This window comes from Ipomoea nil, unplaced genomic scaffold, assembly GCF_001879475.1.
Source record: "Ipomoea nil cultivar Tokyo-kokei standard unplaced genomic scaffold, Asagao_1.1 scaffold0319, whole genome shotgun sequence".
Lineage (NCBI taxonomy): Eukaryota > Viridiplantae > Streptophyta > Magnoliopsida > Solanales > Convolvulaceae > Ipomoea > Ipomoea nil.
The window spans coordinates 730,267-751,807 of record NW_017616747.1 but is presented as its reverse complement, the minus strand read 5'-3'; the positions used below and the strand labels follow the sequence as shown (position 1 = coordinate 751,807).

Below are 21,541 nucleotides of genomic sequence, written 5' to 3'. Positions count from 1 at the left end.
AACGGAAAATTCATAATTTATAAATGTTGAAGAAGCTTGCGCTACAGAGGAGCAACCATGGTTTCGGACGGGAATGTGTAGGCATGATTCCAAAGTGAATGTGCAAGCATGGATTCATAATTTATGAATGTCCGAAATCATTGCTCACCTCAAATTAAAGTGAAACCGCGAAATGTGAAAATGAAGAAGAAAAGTCACGCGATTAATTAAGGAGAAAAAAAAAATAACAATGCACTAACACCGTTGGGACCGTATTCACGATGGATAATGAACACGATTCCATGGCATAACGATTGAAATTTAGTCGAGTAGGCTCAGATCATAAAACAGACAAACAAAGGTTTGGAACACCTCACCTCGTGGTTTATACACAAAAAAATTAATTTAATTTATTTTTTGAGCATGACAACGGAACTTCGCACGCTGTAAAGAAATTTAGTCAAAAATAGAATGTCTATTATTGCTTTAAATGAACCAAATATATCCGACATTTACACTTTCCTCCCCAGAAAATAAAAGTGAAACTAGAAAAGAAAATCCACTCGCATTGGACCAGTAATTCTACGAAGCGGAAGAAGGGGGGAAAGAGAGAGAGAGAGAGATAGGGAGAGAGACTGAAGAGGGAAGGAGCTGAGTTTTGGTGCTGGGAGGTGAGACGAAGAAGTGTAAGGAAATACTGTAAGCTTACTGGTATTTTAATCATTGTCCTGTTTTTCATCCAAGGATAAACCTAAAACTAAGTCAAGTCAATTTCTCTTCAAAATTTCCGCATTTATTGTTTATTTTAGTGATTAATCCATCGCGGTTTCGATTATAATTGTTCGCAATTCTTTTTTTCTGTTCTTTATGCTTTGGCTGTTGAATAAATATGCAATTTTTTTATTTGAATTTGGGATATGGGTATTGAAAGAATGGGTTCGAGATTTTAGCAACTGGTGTGTTGTGTTGTTTATTTCTCGCTGTGGGTGCTATAGGTTTTTACGGCGCATATTGTTATTATCAATTGTACATGCTAGTGAACATGTTGCTCTGATCTACACGGTTTTGTTCCTTTCCATGTTTGCAAGATCTTGATTTTCATGTTACCTTAAATTCACAAACTTCATTAATTGGGCTACTTTCAAAAGTTATGCTATTTGACACTCATCTTTGTTAAAGTCAGAAGCACCTTTGTGTTTTTATGATTTTATCTGCTTGAATTTTCCTGATTTTTTTCCCTTAGAGCTGATGTGCATATTTATGTTGCTTAGATGTGAATTTAATTATTATTTGTATATGCTTTAAATTAGGTGGAGGTGAATAATCAACACTGCTATTTAGCATAAATGGATCCTACAGCTGATGACCAATTAGATTTTGATGATGAGGAATATGGAGGAAGTCAAAAGATGCAGTATAATGGAGGTGGAACTATCCCTGCACTTGCAGAGGAGGAAATGATGGGTGAAGATGATGAATATGATGATCTTTACAATGATGTTAATGTTGGAGAGGGTTTTCTTCAGCTGCAGCGGTCTGAAGCACCAAAACCTCCTGATACTGTGGGAAATGGAGGATCCCAAGCTCCCGAAAATAGTATGTCTGAACCAAGAGCGGGTGCTATAACATCACAAGAGATGAACCCTGGTGTTGCCAGTTCTGGACTGCGATTTCCTGAGCAAAAGAGTGGACTTACAACTGAAAGGGGTCCCAATCAAGCTGCTGATGCCCCAGAAAAAGCAAGACCTCCTTCAATGACTCGTGATCCTCAAGTGGGAAACATGGGATTTCAAGGATCAGTTCCAATGTCTCATAGGACTGGTTCTGATCCAGCTGATATTTCAGGCAATGCTGTCAGTGAGTCTATGCCATTGCAGAATTCAGCTGCTGGTGGCTCAAGAGGTGCTCCATTGATGCCAGCTCATCAAATGAATTCTAATGCCAATATTAACATGAACAGCCCTATGATGAATGAGAACCAGATGAGGCCAGCCATAGAAAATGGCAATACAATGCTCTTTGTGGGGGAGTTGCACTGGTGGACTACTGATGCTGATATTGAGAGTGTGCTAATTCAGTATGGGAAAGTTAAGGAGATTAAATTTTTTGATGAAAGAGCTAGTGGTAAATCCAAAGGCTATTGTCAAGTCGAATTTTATGATCCTTCTGCTGCTGCTGCTTGTAAAGAAGGAATGAATGGCCACCTTTTCAATGGGCGAGCTTGTGTGGTTGCATTTGCTAGTCCTCAGACAATAAAGCAGATGGGTGTTTCTTATATGAACAAAACCCAAAATCAAGTTCAGGCTCAGCCAAGGAGGCCCATGAATGAAGGACTGAACAGAGGTAGTGGGACAAGTTTCCCCAGTGGAGATCAAGGGAGGAATTTTGGTAGGGGTGGCTGGGGACGAGGAGGACAGGGAATGCCAAACAGAGGTCCTGGTGGCGGGCCTGCAAGGGGAAGAGGTGCTATGGGAGCAAAGAATATGGTAGGTAATGTACCTGGAGCCAATGCCAGTATGAGTGGTGGAGCTTATGGACAAGGCATTGCAGGTCCTGGTTTTGGTGGTCCTCCAGGTCTTATGCATCCTCAGGGCATGATGGGTCCTGGATTTGATCCTGGTTATATGGGTCGAGGAGCTGGTTATGGAGGCTTTTCAGGCCCTGGTTTCCCAGGGATGCTTCCTCCGTTTCCTGCTGTCAATCCAATGGGGCTTGCTGGAGTGGCTCCTCATGTCAATCCCGCCTTCTTTGGCCGTGGGATGGCTGCCAATGGAATGGGGATGATGGGGACGACAGGGATGGATGGTCCTCATCCAGGAATGTGGACTGATACAAGCACTGGTGGGTGGGGAGGGGAAGAGCATGAAAGAAGGACCAGGGAGTCAAGTTATGGTGGTGAGGATAATGCATCTGAATATGGGTACGGAGAGGCCAGCCATGACAAAGGAGCAAGGTCGACAGCTGCTTCCAGGGAGAAGGAGCGAGCTTCAGAACGTGACTGGTCAGGTAACTCTGAGAAGAGGCATCGGGATGATAGAGAGTATGAAAGGGACAGGTATGATAGGGAGCACAGGTACAGGGATGAGAGAGATGGTTATAGGGACTACCGTCACAAAGAACGTGAGGTAGATTATGAAGATGACTATGATAGGGGACATTCTTCAAGATCTCGAAGCAGATCCAGAGCAGTGCAGGAAGAGGATCATCGATCTCGTTCGAGGGATACTGACTATGGGAAGCGGAAAAGGTTGCCATCAGAGTAACATGGCTAAATGCTCTGTTATTCTTCACATGGTCTTAATTGGACTCCTACCACCCCATTATCCTTTCACTGCATTCCTATGCTGACTGCTTGAAGGCATATGAATTCTTCCTGAATTCAATGAAGTAAGAATATAGCTTAACTTTTATTCTATTTGCTATGAACCATTGGTGCAAGACATTATATTTGTCTTATGATCCTGAGGACCTTTATCAGGACTTCTGTGGGATTTCATAGTGTGTTGGGACTTGAGAGTTCTTGTTGCCTGCTGCCAATCTTTATCTAGGATTGAGGGATTTCTGGTTCCATTAGCTCTCTTGAGCTGGTTTTATCCTTGCTTTTTATGAAATTTGAGACACCAGGAACATTGTTATATACTGTTATGTAGTTTGACTTGCTTAAAATATTCTTTGCGTTTGCCTTTTTTTCATGAAGAAAAGCTTATTTTGCTTGTTCAACTTTCTTTTTTATTTTCTATTGTCTGGTTTAAGTGATGTTGTTGATGATATGGTTGCTTGCTTATTGAACTAGTTCCTGGCTTCCTGTTATATTCCATTATAGTTTGACTTGCTTAAAATATTCGTTGCATTTGCCTTTCTTTCATGAAGAAAGCTTCTTTTGTTTTTTCAAATTTCTTTTGATTTTCCATTGTCTGGTTTAAGAAGTAATGTTGTTGATGATGTGATTACTTGTTTACAGAGCCAGTCCTTGTTTTAATGATATATGCTCCATGAATTTTGAATTTTGGTAATTGTTATTTTAAGTTCTATATAAGTTACAATGCATTCTCCAAGAAGTGAAATTTTCTCTCTGAGGCTAGGTGGTGAGTGGTGACACTATTTTTAGCATTTTATATGGATCATCTAAGATATTCCTGAAGCATAATGTGCTTCCCAGTTCAGTTCTTTTTCTTTGGTTTTCAAAAAAAACTTCTTATGGTTCACACTAAGATATGTTGTACTAACTTATGGGGATGAGCATTCTAATATGGAACTTTAATACTAAATATTTTATTACTCCATATTTAAAAGTGAATAGTCCTTGGTGGTGAGAGACTGTATATTCTTATAAAGTACGGCAAAGTGAAGTGTTCTTTATTTTGTTGTTTTTCTAAGAATTCAGCTAAAAGCATCTAGAAACCTATATGGCATAACAAAGTGCATAATCAATAACATTTACTTTTTGTTTTTTGTGTGTTTGAACTTTTAGTTTTTCATTTATACTTGTGCGAGTGATAAGCATAGCCATTGTTGGGTCATTGCTAAATGCTGAACAACTTAAGATGTGGCAGTGTGGCACTGATTGAAATTTGCGTGATGCCTTGCGTGGGAAGTTCTGTTTTCTAGGTCTGCCCAGTTTGTGACATTTTTATGATATAAATAAGAAATTAACAATATTTCAGAAGAGCATGCTAAACTTATCTGAAGCATTTGTTTTGGCCATGTCTGATCTCCTACAAGTACCATTTAACTTTTTCCTCTTCGCTTAATATTTTGTTTAGGGGTGGGCATTTTTATGTGCAAATATAGTTGTCCTGTCAGTATTTGATCTCTTTTGATGGACTTTGACATGGGAATTTTTCTTTAATTATCGTATTCAGGGAGCAGAGAGGCAACTCTTTGTTTTCATGTCTAAATCCGCATATGTTGGTTACATGGAGGAAGATGAGTTAACTTGGATGAATTCTCTGACAATCCTAGTGTTTTGGCCCATTGAATGTGGCCGTATTTTGTTTTCCTCATGAAATCTATATACCCTTCATGAAAGTTTGTAAAGAAGATTACAAATCATGTCGCCAGTTATTGCCATAGGGATGTGTCTCCCATATGTACTTTTACAAATCCCATTTTGAGCTGTTTTGGTAGATTGTGTGTAGTATTTTCCAAACATGTAAGCGTTTCATTTTAATGCTTGTCCCTTTCTATCAGCCTGTAAGCGTCTTGTACCAAGTTTGAGCCCCATACTTGTCCACTAGATGGCTTGTACACAATTCCAATTCAACTTTAGGGATGGTCTGGTAGAACTGTTGTATGCTTAACTTTGTGTTGTAAAATTAAGCAATTACTATCATACTGGAGGGTTACTCATTTCTCCATGGAGCATATGAAACTATGAGCTTAAGATACTACAAAATGTATTCTCGGTGAGCCATCTCAAGGCTTTATTGGATATGGTGATTGCATATTTGCATATGTATTTATGGAATTGTTCTTACAATTAGGATTGTATACTTTGTGAATTGTAATTAGATTCCATGATTAGAATTTTGTATCTTTTGTGTTGTAATTGGTTTGTATCCTGATTGTAAATTTGGCTGGCTTGTGTAGCCTGATTATATCCCACTTGTAAAATGTCCATGTAAAATCCAATAGAGGGTTGATGTCTGTAAATTCGTTTTCGTTTGCCTCTGCCTCTGTATCGTAAGCAGGCTTTTTTTTTTTTTTTTTTTTTTTTTTTTTTTTTTACTTGGTTAATATTATTGTGTTGATTTTCCTCTTTTTTTTTTTTTTTTTTCCTTGTAAGAATTATATCATTTTCTTTGTCCATCGATAAATTGCATTTGTTTACATCAATTGATTTCTTCATTTGGTGGTATTGTGAATGTGAAGCATTGTTAAGTGTTAACAAATTTCCTGTAATTGTTTCTGCCCAGCAGCTTGTGGTTGATTCTTATCCAAAGCCATTCATGTTCATTTGTTTTCCTGCAATTTTCTGCTATGGCTCTTTCTTCTCATTTAGTTTCACCTTCTTCTTATTTTATTTTTTTCCTTTTTGTTTGTTTGTTTTTGTTTTAGGGGTGTTTGGTAAATAACTGTTAGCTGATTGAGTTAGTGAATAGTGAGTTTGAGTAGTTGTTAGCATTAGCTGATTGTAGAAAGATATTTGGTAAATTAGATTTTAGCTGATAGTTGATTACATGCAAAATGATTTTCTCAAAAAGTTGATCGAAAAAATAGCTTTTTAAATTTTAGCGTTTTGGAGCAATAAGTTGTTACAAAAAGCTAATTAATCAAACACTTATATTGATTGTTTGATTAAGTCAAACAATTAATAGTGATTAAATAAGACAAAATTTATTGATTAGCTAAATATGCTACCAAATAGTAACTTACTCTTTTGACATTCACCTTGTATTTGTTTGTTTTGTGTTTGGGTATCTTCCTCCTGCATTGTTGTTTTTGGTGAGAAGATGGGCATGTCATCATTGTTATATTTCACATTAAATGTGAGAATAGACAATGCTTTTTTTTTTTTGACAATGTTATTAAAGTGAGATGCAAACATCGTTATATTTCACGTTAAATGTGACATGTTGCTATACGTCTTTTAACTTTAAAAAAAAATTATTTTAAAACTTGGAGCAACGAGTTTTACTTGTATTGTTATTTTTGTAACCTTTTTTCTTTATAACATCTTCGGATTTAGTATTTCATTTGCAAAATAAATAATTATCAGACTTCTTTAAATTTTCTCTTCAATTATGGTATATCATTCTTGTTTTTCCTTACATGAACCTATTAAAATTATGTTTAAAAAAAAATTACAAATGAAATATTAAGACTGAAAAGGATTGTAATTAAGGAAGCATAACAAATTGATTAAATACTCATGTAAAAAGTAAAATCATAACGGAGTTTAACAGTTATATTGTTCTAGAGACTAAAACTATAATTTTTTGAAAAGTTATGTACAAAAATAATAATTCAAAAAAATTGAGGGACTAAAGTCACATTTATAGACTGACTTATGATGTTTTGATATTATGTCTCAAATAGTACTGTCAAAGCAGGCCGACCCATCTCACCGCAGACCTAATTTTTAGTGGGTTTTTTGCGTGTCGGCCCGCCAGTTTGGGATCATGTAACCCCAATCGTTATATCGTGGCGCACATAGCAATGTGCGCCCCGCGCCTCCCAAAACGACGTCGTTTTGTTAATTTTAGATAGAGAAAAGGGTCAAATAGGCCCCTGAACTTTACCTTAAAGATCAATTAGGCCCCTAAACATTAAAAAGGTCAATTAAACACTCAAACATGTTAAATTGGGTCGATGAAGCCCAAAAACCGGTAATTGACCTGTTATTACAGGTCAATTTAATTCCGGCGACGGATTCCGGCCACCGGCCACCCCCTTCCCCCACTCCTCCTTCGTCTCCGGCGGAGGTGAAGGATCTATCTTCGTCTCTTCGTCTCCAACCGGGGACAAAGGAGGAAGGGGGCTGGAAAGGGGTGGCAGGCGGCCACCCCAACGCTTTTTTTTTTTTTTTTTTTTTTAAAGAATTTAATTAATTTTTTAATTTTTATTTTTACTTTTAAAGTTTATTATTAAAAATTATTTAAAATGACAATTCATCACCCACATAAACAAGTAAACTGATGAAATGGGTGGTAACCTGCTATCAGGTGAAATTGCATATATTTAGAGTGTTCAGTGGTCTAATTACACTATTTTTCTTGTTCAGTGGCTTAATTACATTTCCAGGTTACGTTCAATGACCAATTTAAACCTTATTCCTTGTTTTTTTTCCATGAATAAATATCTTTAAAAATTACAAAAATATAAACACTAATAATAAATATATTATAATCATGTTCAAGTTTAACTTTAAAGTTTTTAAATCCAAAACAATAAAACACACTAAAAATATTACTAATATTCGTACTTAATATCAATTCATATTAATATTAAGGAAAAATTGTAAAAAAATACCCTTCTATAATTTGTCAATTATCAATATCATCCCTGAATTATGAGTGGTGTAAATGTTGTCCCTTAATTATCAAAAGAATACATATATTGTCCCTCCCGTAACGGACCTGTGGTTACCCGTTAATATGCACCGTTCAATCAGGGTAAAAAGGTAATTTGCTTTTTTTTTTTTTTTTTTTTTTTTTTTCCTTCCATTTGAGTTCGCCGATCCTGTTCTCCGGCCGCCAACAACTAGGTATCTCCTTCCTATTTTCTTCTCTTCTTCTCCTTAAGCTGTCAGTGAACAAAGGAAAGAGTAAAACACCAAAAACTGATTGTTACTAACTAACGAATTAAACACATGTGAATCAAGAAGTATAATCCGTTCAGATGAAACCCAAGGTTCGATTCCAACAGTACAATGCTTCGCCATTGCCCTTATTTCTTCTGATTGTTTTGCGAATGGAGGAAGCATTCCTAAACAATTACAATCCAAACTAATAAGCATTCTTTTCAAATCAATTGAATGAGCTGTTGCAAATACTGTTACTTGATTGACTAAACAAAAATTGCATACCAGGAGAGCTAGAATCAAAGCCATAAATTTTGTTCTTTATAGTTGACTTGCCCACCCCTGGTGGACCAATCACCCCACCATAGTAAAATCCGTATTATCAGTCAAAAACTGCAAAAACATACGAACAAATACATCTTCATAAAAGTAATCCAGAGATTTTCCTAGCGACTAGCGAGTACAAAAAAAGTGAGAGTGTAATTACTGGGAAGAAACCATCAGTGTGGAACTCCCAGGAGTCAGAGAGAAGGTTGAGTGAACCTATTGACCCCGGCATACAAGGTCAGCGCCGCCGCGATTGAACTTGCCGGCGGTGACAAGTCCAGGCTTCGCTAATAGGATTTTGGGACCTGTACTTGACGAAGCATTACCGCATGTGCTACTCATTTATTAGCTTTCTACTCTTTACTCGCGGGAAGTTCGCTGCAATATTCTGCCGACGTCGAAAGAGGAAGCTCTGAAGGGACGAAGACAGAATCGATGAATTCTTTGGGGTTCAATTACAGTCGGTATTAACATAAGTCATAAATTTTACGTACTTGAAATGCTTCTAACTTTCCCCAATCCCCCCTCAATTTCGACGACAGCTTAAGGAGAAGAAGAGAAGAAAATAGGAAGAAGGAGAGGATCCATTTGCCGGTGAGGAGAGATTATAACATGGGATCCTGACAAGGAAATGTGTTGTATGGGTTATGGATCAAGGAAAGTGTCTTTTCATAGGTGAGATTGGTTCTTTATATCTCGCCTAAGGGAAAGTTGAGATAATATTTTCATTTCTCAAATACGGTGGACCACCGTATTTACATATAAACCAGCGTATTTACTAATAAACCAGTGTATTTACTTATCAATCAACGTATCTACTTTTGAACCATCCTAGTATAATTTTGCAAAATAATTTTGTAAGATAACTAAATCTAAAATCAACGCTAAATTAAATTACTTAATGAATTAAGGTGACCGAGTATTTTGGTGATTTTATGTTCTTGAAATGACTAACTTTAAATTTGTTTCAAAGATACGGGGTACTTATTATGCAAATGTTTATTATTTAAAAAGGAAAAATTAATTGATGCAAACTCCTAAAATAATTTAGCTAATGTCAATGATGTTGTTATAATAAAATATATTGCACTAGAGAAATTATTTATCAATATCAAAACATGAGTAAGAAGTAACACAAAATAATAACGTAATATTCAAGGTAAAATAAAATTTACAGCCATCGATGCGTCGGATTCATATAAGATATAAAATCATCGGCGTCGTCTCTTGGCTGTGTATCTTGCCTTGGCTGTCCCAAGTTCAAACCACCCTGAGCAGATGATTCCCCAACGTCACCAAACTGACTTGGGTGGTATGTAGATGTGCTATACCCGTATGCTGGTGATATGAGGCTTGGGGGTAACTAGAAGAGGCTTGGGTCGGGTCAAAAATTTGGCTAAAGGATGCCTGCGTCTGGTGAGGGAATTGAGTGGTTTGATCAAATGAAGTGTATGCTCCCTGAAATGCCGCTACCGTCGTTTTGTCCCAGAACAATTGTTAGTGCGAGCGCATCCACATTGCCCCCTACAACATTGTCCGCCACAGCCGGATGTTGCATTCCAGGTGCCGGAGCATGCATGCCCTCATCTACCCTAACACGCCTACGCCGCCCGCTCCGTTGCGGTTGACCACGCAAATGGTCTCGCTCAGGTCGTCGATCTCTACGACCAGCCTCAACAGGTGCGTCCACTGGCTGAGTATTATACATTTCATTTGGGAAGTCCAGTAGAAAATCGTACCCGGCTTGGTCAACATACGCAGGCAAGGCCACAAGGTATTCCCTCCACCACTCAGACTGACGCTGTGGATCATTTCCAGCCTCTTCCATACCCAAGTTCATTTGGCTCAAAAGATGCATCTACATGAAATATAACAAATATTAATGTTCAGTTATAATAAATTAAGTAATAGAATAAAATTAATTAACAAACTAACCGTGTCATTTAATGACGCTGCAGTTTGGATATAACCCTCATCTTGGCGGTGTTCAGGGTTACCAATGAGGCGACGACAATGTGTGTGGAACCATAATCGATATTCGCGCGTGGCATTTGGGTTGTCCATCACGAACATTGCGAAAACATATTCGTGGCGATGGTTCCACCTATCGATATGTGGCGCGAGAATTTGCGCGGCATTAGATGTCCGACCGTCAATAGCGTGCAATTGCTGGTTGTATTGCACGGGGGCGGGATATTTTGTAGAGCACCAAACTGCCTGCAAAAGCGTGACGGGTAATAATTTTCAACTACATAGCCAAAAATCAACGGAACTTCTGCAGTCCAAATATCCTCCCCGGCTCTGCAATAATCGGGAAGTGGTGCAAAACAAGACGGTACGGTTGGAACACAAACTGCACAAAACATTAATACTTAATTTAGTAAAGTCCTTATCATTCTACAATTTTGTACATATAATTAAAAAGTTATCAAATAAGAAAATAACTTACACTATTAGCGTTCACGCGATCTAATTGGTCGCGATATGCACGAACCACGTGATTCGGCACAGTTGCCCAAGCATGTGGACCTCCCCACCTACAATTGCAATTGTAACAGAAATTAAATAAGGACAAGAAGAGTATACTGTGCTAAAACGAAGTTGTTTTTAAAGAATTACTATTACTACTAACCTTGATGCAAGTGGCAAGTCTTCTCCGTTATGTGCGGGTAAAAGGCCCTGCGGTCTTACCATTGGAAGCCTCTCCTATGCCCAAATTTGCAAAAGGAGTAGACACCCGCAAACATGAGTTCTGTCATGCTCAGAAGCACTGCACAGAGCTCTATACAAAAAGGCCAAAACAGCTGATCCCCAGCTGTACTGATCACACTCCTCAAAATCTTCCAGAAACGGCAGCAAGTAAAGATTTAACAAGCTGTTCGACGTGTCTGGAAAAAGGAAACCCCCCTAACACACGTATTAAATATGCGCGCGTTGCAAACGCGACATCATCATCCGTGCTCGCGTCTGTGAACTCGGGAATGTCCGGAATAAGCATCATACTTATTCTTTGCCCTCTAAAAGCTGTATCGGGAGGAATAAAACGCAACAATTGCTCGCACATAATCTGCCATTGTTGTCTAGTCCATTGAAGTACTCCCGTAACAGCTAGACCATCCACCTTTAATCCAAATAACACTTCAACATCTTGAAGTGTTATACCTACCTCACCGAATGGTAGGTGAAACGCGTGGACCTCCTGACGCCAACACTCAACAAGTGCACAGATCAATGAATGATCTAACCTAACGCGGTCAATGAGCGCCACACCATAAAAACCGCTAATGAGCAAGTTTTCGATCATTCTGTGATGTCGCGGCGGAGCTAAATTCCCTTCATATCGACAACCCTTTATATGTAAATTGTTTGCAACATTTGCATCTGTCCAAATAGATCTTGAACGATGACCGGGTTGCATTGTCAACATAGACGTGTCGATAGGACCGGGATTGATCATTCTCCAAGCCATAACTGCTAAGGTAAAATAAATAAATGTTATGACATAATTCATCAATGAACATATACAATTCTTTTCTCGGCCACTGAAATGAATTAATGAATTCTAATCTCGGCCACTGGTTAGGCGAAAAAAAATCAAATCTAATTACTCTAAATCAAATCCTGTCGGCCTGTCGAGGTGAAAAAAAAAATCTATTTTCTCCTAAGCTTTAGGCGAGAACATAAAAACAAAATTTCTATTTTCGCCTAAGCTTTAGGCATGAATAGAATTTGATTAAAACTCTCGGCCTGATCTCTCGCCTGGGCAGGCAGAAATAAAAATTCTAATTTCGCCTAAGGTTTAGGCGTGAATAGAATTTGAAGGGGAAAATTCTAACTTCGTCTAAGGTTTAGGCGTCAATAGAATTTGATTAGTCTAAATCAGTTCTAATCTGTCCCTCAGGTCGAGATCTGTCCCTCGGCCTCTCGGCCTAATCTGTTTTTAATGTCTCTCGGCCTCTCGGCCTGTAATTTTATTTACGCCTAAAGCTTAGGCGTGAATAGAATTTAATTAAGGAAAAAAAATCAACTCTAATTTTATAGCAGTTTTTACTAAGTTGCATATCTGCAGATTCTCCCATACCGACCCCGAGTTCGTTCATTCACAATAGGAACACTCGATCTGGTGAGCTATCTTGTATATATGTGGATTGGCTTTTGATTTTTTGGAATTTGAGTGTGCTGTTTATGTCTTATGGTAACTAGTATAAGTTGGTAACATGTAAGCTTCGAAAAAAAATATCTAGATGTAGTGCCCGTAAACAATGGGAGTTCATTCTATTGTACACAGTGGAACATATTTTTTGTTTAACACAGTGGAATCCCAAAAAAAAAAAAAAAACCTATATGCCAGTTCTAGACAGTGCAAAAACGATACATTTCACAGATCTAAATGACATAAATGTTAAAAAATAGATGAATATCACATACATATTATTTTACCGTACATATACAAAATGTAAAAGAAGAACATATTATTTTACTGCACATTTTGTAAAAATCTTACCTTCTACGAATTGTAGGGTAATGCGTTGCTTTACTTCACTTGGAAGAAGGAAGCAATTGTGCTTGACTTGGTGGATGAAAAACAAGAACAACAACAATATGTTTTTTTTTTTTTTTTTTTTTTTTTTTTTTTTTTTTGGAGAAGGAAATAAGGGAACGGTGAAATGGGGAGGAAAAATGGTGAGAGTTTGAGTGGTGAAAATGAGAGATAGTTTTAGTGGTGAAAATGATAGATAATGGGATGGGAATGGGTGAAAAAGGAGGTTAGAAATAGGGTAAGGAAGTTGTGAGAATCTGAAGGGGATTAGGCGAGAATCTTTTTTTTTTTTAAATCATATCTCGCATTTCATAATTTTCAAGATGCAGAGCGTTTTACCTATGACGTCCTACAACATGGCTTACGAACACTAATCCTTCCCTCATGTAAGTCATTTCATATTTCAAATTTATAATGTGTAATTATAACTATTTTTTTCTTTGCTTTCGTGTAGCTTGCAATGATCAAAAACATTTGCCGGATATTACGAGATCTACTATTGTGTGGTTTTTTATTACAATTAGGTCGCGTGTGACCATGGTAAATTAATCAATTTTAATTTGAACTTTTTTTATTTTCTTTTCTATTCCAATTTGTTTTTTAAATGCGCCCTAATTTTTTTTTTTTTTTAGAATTACATTAGAAAATCCCTAATTGCATGTATCGACATCTAATGCAGCACTTCACAACGACTGCGATCTTGAAATATGGTTTGTCGTTCGGAATCGAAGTGTCAGTTGGAAACATGCACTTCACTATAGGAATTTCTAATTTCATTACTGCGAATTCGTTAAGAATAGGGGACAGGCTGCTATTTAGACATATTGGTTTCTTCACTTTTGAAACCTTTTGTTATACTTTCGAGGGAATGTTGAAGAGGTACCCTTATTTTCAACCAAATGCGTACCACATTCCTTCTCGACCATATCGACCAGGTAAATCTTTGTTTCGTCACTATAGAAATAATATACGTTGATAATATTCTAATTCATTTCTAACTATTAGTTACTAATTCATTTCTTTGTTTCGTCACTATAGAAAGCTCGATTGTCTGCATTCCTCAGAGATTCTGATGAGTTCGTAGACGCTACGCTTCAAATTGTATGTGGATCTCGAAAGCTAGACCTATACTTTGACACAACTTTAACTTTTTTCACAGAACAGTGGGAGGAAATAACAACACATTTTAATATTAATACAACGGAGGACGATGTCGTTTTATTCATTTTGGAGGACAACGTTGTACTACTGTTGGTGATTGGTTCATGTCATGTTGAAAATATTTATCCATGGTCGGTTAAATATTTTATTCATGACAATGTGTATGGTGAACTTTACACTTTATACATATGATAATAATAGTGTTACCCGTTTTGGTATTTTATTATATTATAACTATGTTTCACTTTTACTAATCATTAATTTTTGTATTATTATCTACTCATTATATCTTACTAATTATTATCTTAATCAAAGAAAATTTAAAATAAAATTGTATCTCACGGTATGTATTTTTTCTTTGGCAGTACTACTTTCTTAATACTGTATTTCACAACAATATTATACTTTCTTAATACTGTATTTAACAAGGATATTATTTCTTTGTTTTTCGTAATACGGTATTTTAGAATGTCGCCAAAGCTAAAGCCGAAATTCTCTTTGATGAATGTCGCCTATCTAAAAGACACTTTCCTTGGTTGGTATCCCACTTTAGGGATTTCCCTATTTCGAAACCCACGCCAAATTGTTTCCCCGATGAGTTAATGATTCAGAAGGACTTTCCAATCACCACTTCACCAGGAATCCAATCTACCCCATCAAAGACAACACGTGGAGACACATTTCCTAATCAGGAGGCCAAAATATGTGACGTCCAGGGGTGAAAGAATGGATCCACGCACCGGCTTCGGGGACGAAGCCTCTTGTAAGGGGGGGAGAGTGTAACACCCCGTGTTACGACCCCTAAACTAAATTAATTAATTAATTACTCACCCTAAAAAGGGAATTAAAATCCATTAATTAGCTAAAAGGGGGTCCACCATAGCCCATGGACCCTTATCCCTAAAACCAACCCCTTAGTCCTATAAGGAATAGAATTTGCAAGCCCATACCATTTAGAACCTAATTAGGACTCTTAGATATATAAATAGGGACATAGGAGGCACCTAGAACTCACACCACAATAACTTTCACCACACAAGAATTCCCAAGAATTCTCATAGGAGAAATCAAGAAAGAAGAAATCTTAAAGAAAGATCCTTCATAGCCAAGGAATTTAATTAAGGCTAAAAGGTAACCCATGTCTCAACAAAACCTATTTTTCTTGCTATAATCTTCTTCTTTGGCTCCCTATTCTATACTTGTGTCTTGATGAAATCTTCTATGATAATTGTGATATGATCTTGATAACTGTTGTGGTGATTTTATGTGTGATCTTGATGATCTTGATGATGATAAGAGGTTCTTGATAATTGTGTGATGTTCTCGATAAATCTTGATGTTCTTGATTTTTAAAGATAAAACATGATTTTTTGATTTAAATATGATTAGAGCCGTAGGTCGAATCATAAATTTCGTATTGGGATTTTCTTGGTATATTTGGGTGGGAAATCGCATGCTCGGGTGATAATTATGTTTAGAAGTCATGTTAGATTTTGTTCTACGTGATTGTTGCTTTTGATCCGTTAAATTGCCTACGTGGTGTCATTATTTACGTTTGAAAGTGTCTAAGCATGGTTCCGGGTTCCACAAAGGATCCCGGGGCGTTTATTTTTATGAAGAGTCAGTCGGGGTAGGGGGACCCGCCACCTACCCGCTGCCCAAAGAAGCACTGCCGGTAGTGGGCAAGCGACTGCCCGCCGGGCACCCGCTGCCCGGAACTCTGTCGCCGGCGGGCAGCCGGCGGGTGGCCCTCCACCCACCGGCTACCCGCTTGTCGTTGCCCACCTCGGGACTTTGGCTTCCCCGTTTGATGTTCCCCAATCCCCATGGTGTCCCAACCGACCCTGTTTGTCGTGCATGAGTCTAGTTTGATGTTTCGGGTGCCATTCGTAGGATAGAAGAGTCTTAGGTATTGCATGCTAGTTGAATCGGTGACCCGTTGGCCTAGGAGGAAGATGCATGAACCCCTTAGGACTATTCTTAGTATGTGAATGATCACACGTAAGTTTATTTATACGTCTCCGCCTTCCCAATGTGCTAATATGTGCTACTATGTGTTATGTGATACATGATACCCCAATTTGGTTGCGATCAAATTGGGTGTTCCTGAGCTGCGGTTCAGAAGTTGGCTGCGGTCAAATTGGTTACTTATGAGCTGCGGTTCATTTTCCTGGCTGCGGTCAGTGATTCACTTCTTGGGCTGCGGTCCACATGGGCCTCGTGTGCTATGGTCCACCGACTGGACGCGCCAGGCGGTGTGTAGGGCCACTAGCCCGAGGAAGGCCATAGCCCACCAAATGAGTGATCAGGCGGTGTGTAGGGCTATGGTCGGCTGCGATCCACCGAGTGTATGGGCCAGCGGTGCGTAGGGTCGTAGTCTCCGAAGATCATCGCCCACTGAATGAGTCCCTCAGGCGGTGTGTAGGGCTTTGATCTACTACGACTCACCGACTGAGTTCGTCAAGCAGTGTGTAGGGTCGCAGTCCCCAAAAGAGGATCACAATCCACCGACTGAGCGCGTCAGCGGTGTGTAGGGCTGTGATCCGCCGTTGAAATCGTCGACGGTCTTTACGGTTGGTTGCGATCAACCCCTTCATGCTGCGGTATGAGGTAGGGTGCTGCGGGGCCGTGTTAGTACTATATGTACTAACCTACATGTTCGGGGCATGCGATTGGTCCCGTGGCGCCACCAAAGTGTGCCTGTGTGACTTGAATGATGATTGAATGGTGATGTGAATGATTGAAAGTGAACTGTGACCTTAGATACATGTCCTTTATGATATTGTCTCTATATAACTGTTTATCATTGTTTAATGTGCTTATCCCTATCTGTCGAGTCTATTCCTGGTTTTAAAGCTAGAGTCTCCTAAGTATATAACTTCCTGCCTCAAAATGGTTTTCATATATCTATATATATATATATATATATATATATCTATCTACCTATATTGTATTTCAACGCGTTAGAGTAGGTTACCAGCATCATTCGCTGAACAGATATATTTGGCTTTCAGGCACCGATGAGTAGACCCCGGAGCGTGCTAGAGATCCGAAGCGTAGATTAGTCAGTTTCCCTTTCGGCTTGCGTGCCATGATTATGTATTGACATTGCTTTGAGGATATTTAGTTAGTTTAGCCTGTGCATCTGAGTTCTCCAGCTCAGATGTGCCATAGCACCTCGCACTCTTATGTTTGGTTTTGGGATTTAATGAGAATTCACCTTTATAATATAAGTTTTAAAAGTTTCAAAATTTCGGGGTGTTACAGGTTATTCGGTTATCGGTCGGTTATTGACCGTAACCGACCGATGCTCACCCCTAGCCTTACGGCATGATTTTAAGCTGGATCTTCGAGAAGAAAGGAGTGGATGTTAGGGAGACAGTTGCCAAGCCTGTGGGCAAGATGGTTTTTGATGCTCTGAATCTCCGGAGTTGCAACTTGTTCCAAGTGGAAGGTAATGAATATATTACCTTAGAAGAAGTAGCTAAGAAATCTCCATGCGAGAGGAGACTCCTAGTCGATTAGTTTTCCATTCCCATCAAGAAACTGAAGTTTGTAGTTGAGGAGTTAAGAGAAGGTGAGGACGAGGAAGAGGATAGTGATCCCGACAATGGGGAGGAAGCCCGGAGGAAAGAGGTGCGGACCAAGGAGGAGCATGACTCCATGACCATAGACGAGCGTGTGGTGGCTCTTTTGCGGAAGCAAAACCGACTCATCGAGGAAGGATTCGCGTTCATGAAGACGCAGTTTGCCTCCGTAGACCGAAGATTGACCGCCTTGGACAAAGATGATGAAGTTCCAGACTCGGAAGACTTAAATGGTGGCTCCTCCCAAGACGAAGAGTGAGGTAACCCTTCTTTAACCCTTGTTTATTTTCTGTTGATACCTTTTGACCTAGTCTGTTTGAATCTTTAAGTAGGTTAGTTGGGTAAGTAGTATGCTAAGGTTTGTTGTATAGTTTAGATCTTGGAATAGTTAGTCCTCTTAGTTTTGTAGTGTTGTTTGGTGGAAAAATATTGCTGCTTTAAACCTTATTTGTAACCTATCTCTAGGCCGTGTCACCGCTTTACAAGCCGACTGTTATTGTTTTTGAACCTTGTTGCACCCAAGCTTCGAGGACGAAGCTTTTTGTTAAGGGTGGAGAGTGTGACACCCCGAAAATCCAATTCTTAAATAGAATTAATTGTGTAATTAATTATAAATCTTCCTTACGAATTTTCCTTTCCAATTTCTTAATTATAAAGTCGGAGGACTTAAATTGACCAATTCCTTGGTCAATTGGTTTAGTCAATAAAAAGGACCTTGAGCTTTATATGTTGTACCTAGCCTTTTGAGGTCTTCCTAGCTTTTTTGAGAAAGTAAGGGTATTTTAGCCTTTTTCAGCCTTGCTTAGCATTCAAGCCTCACCCTAGCAAGACCACATCTCATTTCCTACCTTGGCAAGGAAAACACTAGACACTCTATCTTCTTTCTAGAAAGGCTAGCTTTCTCTTCAAGCCAAGTAAAAACCACCTTCATCCTTGAAAGAGAACTCTCCAAGATTCCACCTTTCCACCATTAAGGCACTAGGAAGGGTAAGATCTTAGCTTAGTTGGTGTTTTTGAGTAGCTTTGCCTAGTCTTTATCTAAGTTGTGGTTTTTCTTTGTGTGCTTGGTTGTGTTGAGAAGATCTAGTTGAGGAGGAACTTCAAGGAGAAGTCTAGGGGATAGAAAGGAAGTGTATCTTGGTCTACAAAGGTAACTCATGCTTTATAAAACCTACTTTACATTTGCTATGATGATTCTTGACATTTTATTTGATGTTCTTGTGAGATTTGATGCATAATCTTGTGTTTATGCATGTTAGAGCTTGTATCTAGGGTTATTAAATGCTATCTTTTGAGCTATTCATGTGTTCAAGTCATTTCCTTGTTGAATGTGAGGTTTTGGGTGTTTTGGACTTGAACTTGGTATTGTTGATTGTGACAACCCAAAAATTTAATTATTTTATAAATCCGGTTTTAAGAAAATCTAAAATAGCCAATTTCTACTCCATAAAAAGTTTTACAGAGAAAACGGTGTTGAATAAATAAGTTTGAGCCATTTTAAATTTGATTCGACACCAAGAATGGATTTAATTTCCAATATCCTAAAATCTCGGGTACATTGCGTGCCAAGTTTTGAACTGAGAATTTTATCTGAGTGAAACCAGGAGAATTCTGAGAAGCTTAAACCAAGTTTTCATCTAGAGATCATTTTGGGAAAATTCCTTTTTTTAACCCCAAACTATTTTAAATAGCAAATCTAGCCTTGGTTCATGGAGCATGATGGACCACAAGCCACCAATACTTGTCTGATACATCTTTTAGCCAATTCCTTTTTACACTTTTGCCATCCACCAATCATATGAAATCCACCTAGGGTTTTGAACCCCTTATAAAAAGAATAATATCCTCACTCTTGCCTTCGGATTCCCATTCTTGGCTGCCAAACCAAGTTCTCTGCAAATCAAAGGAGATTTCACAGTAAGCTTCCATCTTCCTTTTCCATCCTAGCCTTCAATCTCTGAGATCTTTTCTTAGGCTTTGTATATGTAGTTTGTGTTGGTTTGAGGTGTTTAAGGGGTAAAGGAAGTGGTGTTTGAGTAGAATGGAGGCTGAGTTTCACACAAGGAAGAAGAACAAGAAGAAGAGGCAACAAGAGGTATAACCCATGGACTCCCAAACTTATTTTTAAGACTCTGTGAAGTCTTTTGGTGTGTAGAAATGAGTAGAAATGCTAGATTTTGAAGTGTTTGAGTTATTAAGTGATCCATTACTTGTCTATGAAGTGTTGTTGATGTTTTGGATGGGATAGAATTGTCTGAGAATATTTTGTAGATGAGAAGAAACCATCTGGTGCACAGACAGTGTGCACCAGTAGGTTCACCGGTCCCAGCCAACGGCCCAACAAGGGGACCGTTGGCTAGAGCCATGGCCAACCGGGCCTAGGTAACGGCCCTACAAGGGGGCCGTTGCCTAGAGTCGGCTTTTAGGCGGCTCGAGGGGCGGGCCTAGTTGAGCCCCGCCCCAAGATCCGTTGAGTGCCTCCAGTGCAGTGGCCGGGCCCTTGTGGCTTAGCTACGTGTCGTTTCGGACAAGGTTTCATGGGCCCTTGTGGCTCGGTACCTCGAGGCCGTCTCGACGCACATTTTGGCTTTGACTTCGTGGAATTTGGCTAAGCTTTGAGTGACTTATGAATGTTTTTGTGCAAGAAAGTGTTGCAGAAGTATTTAGAATTATTCACTGTCTTTGAACTTGTGAACTATCAGACTTGATTCATTTCATTAATTGAGTATATCATAGTATGACTGTTGTATAGAAAAGCATGAGCCTAAGTGGTTGATTTTAGCTAGCAAAGCATGCCTAAAGTGTTGTTATAAATTGTTGAAGTTCACTGCCAAGTTCATAATGTTGAGTATGTTTACTGTGAGTGTATCTTTGAGTTCTAAAAGCATGTCAACTACTTGCTAAGTAATTATTGAGAAGTTTTTCTAAGTTAAGAGTTACAAGCATGATTTATGAAACTTGTTGAGTTTTACAGTAAATAGAAACTGAAGCATGTTTACAGAAGTTTGCACTTTGAGCATTTCATGTTTTGAAAAGTGCATAAGTGGGCAACGTGAACCTAAGTATTATTTTCCAAAACCTCATTTCCATGTAGAAAATATTTATCTTGTCTATTGAGAATGGGTTGAGAAGTATGTGCAGTTTGCATAAGATAAGTGTTGCATATATGAGATGTATGAGCGATATATTTATATATATCTATTGTGAGGAAAACCTTGTTTTTGGAGGACCCGTTTGGACTATGTCCTTTCGGAGTAGAAAGCAACGGACATTGCGATCCGATATCATGTAACACAACGTATTCCCACGTTACGAGGTTGGAAACTGCCCGCTAGGCTTGGAATCCTGGTCAGGGGGTTTGCACACTAATAGTTCGATATCTGATTCCACATAGTATGAGTATTGGAACTACGAGATTGGTTCTGTGGGCGGGATGAGAGATTGGCCGGCTATACGCCATACCGAATGGGTTAATTCACACTATGGTGAAGCCCAACCTCGCCCACAAGTAAAGAGAAAGCAAGTCATTGAGACTCTAAGAAAGCGAGTCAACACGACTCTAAGAAAGTGAGTCTTTGAGACTCTAAGAAAGGAAGAAGCAAAGCGAGTCATTTTTGGCTCTAAGAAACCTCCACATAAAAAGTATACTATTTACAAAAGAGTGTATATGTATATCTATACTTATACTATAGCATCATCTTATAA

The 21,541-nt window shown here is 38.6% G+C and overlaps 1 protein-coding gene and 1 long non-coding RNA gene across 5 annotated transcripts; one reads left to right on the top strand and one right to left on the bottom strand.

The window, feature by feature from the left end:
• Nucleotides 1-511: 511 nt before the first annotated feature.
• Nucleotides 512-5,686, top strand: LOC109171543 (cleavage and polyadenylation specificity factor subunit 6). Of its 4 annotated transcripts, XR_002052614.1 has the most exons (3): nucleotides 514-665; nucleotides 1,290-3,366; nucleotides 4,842-5,686. XR_002052614.1 is itself a non-coding variant. In XM_019320583.1 (2 exons), exon 2 carries the CDS (start codon nucleotides 1,326-1,328, stop codon nucleotides 3,240-3,242), a length of 1,917 nt encoding a protein of 638 aa, XP_019176128.1. In that variant the 5' UTR covers nucleotides 512-650; nucleotides 1,290-1,325; the 3' UTR covers nucleotides 3,243-3,699. The 4 variants fall into 4 exon arrangements, 3 of the variants coding, with proteins under 3 accessions (XP_019176128.1, XP_019176127.1, XP_019176129.1); XM_019320583.1 differs by lacking the exon at nucleotides 4,842-5,686 and having other exon boundaries at nucleotides 512-650; nucleotides 1,290-3,699; XM_019320582.1 differs by lacking the exon at nucleotides 4,842-5,686 and having other exon boundaries at nucleotides 512-690; nucleotides 1,290-3,699.
• A 2,424-nt stretch (nucleotides 5,687-8,110) lies between these two features.
• Nucleotides 8,111-9,160, bottom strand: LOC109171532. The gene is made up of 3 exons (XR_002052609.1): nucleotides 8,709-9,160; nucleotides 8,507-8,614; nucleotides 8,111-8,406 (listed from the first exon to the last, which is right to left on the bottom strand). It is a non-coding gene; the product is annotated as an uncharacterized LOC109171532 (long non-coding RNA).
• Between the last annotated feature and the right edge of the window lie 12,381 nt (nucleotides 9,161-21,541).

Coding starts and splice junctions, on each gene's coding strand:
- LOC109171543 (XM_019320583.1), top strand. CDS start 1,326: ATGGATCCTACAGCTGATGACCAATTAGATTTTGATGATGAGGAATAT.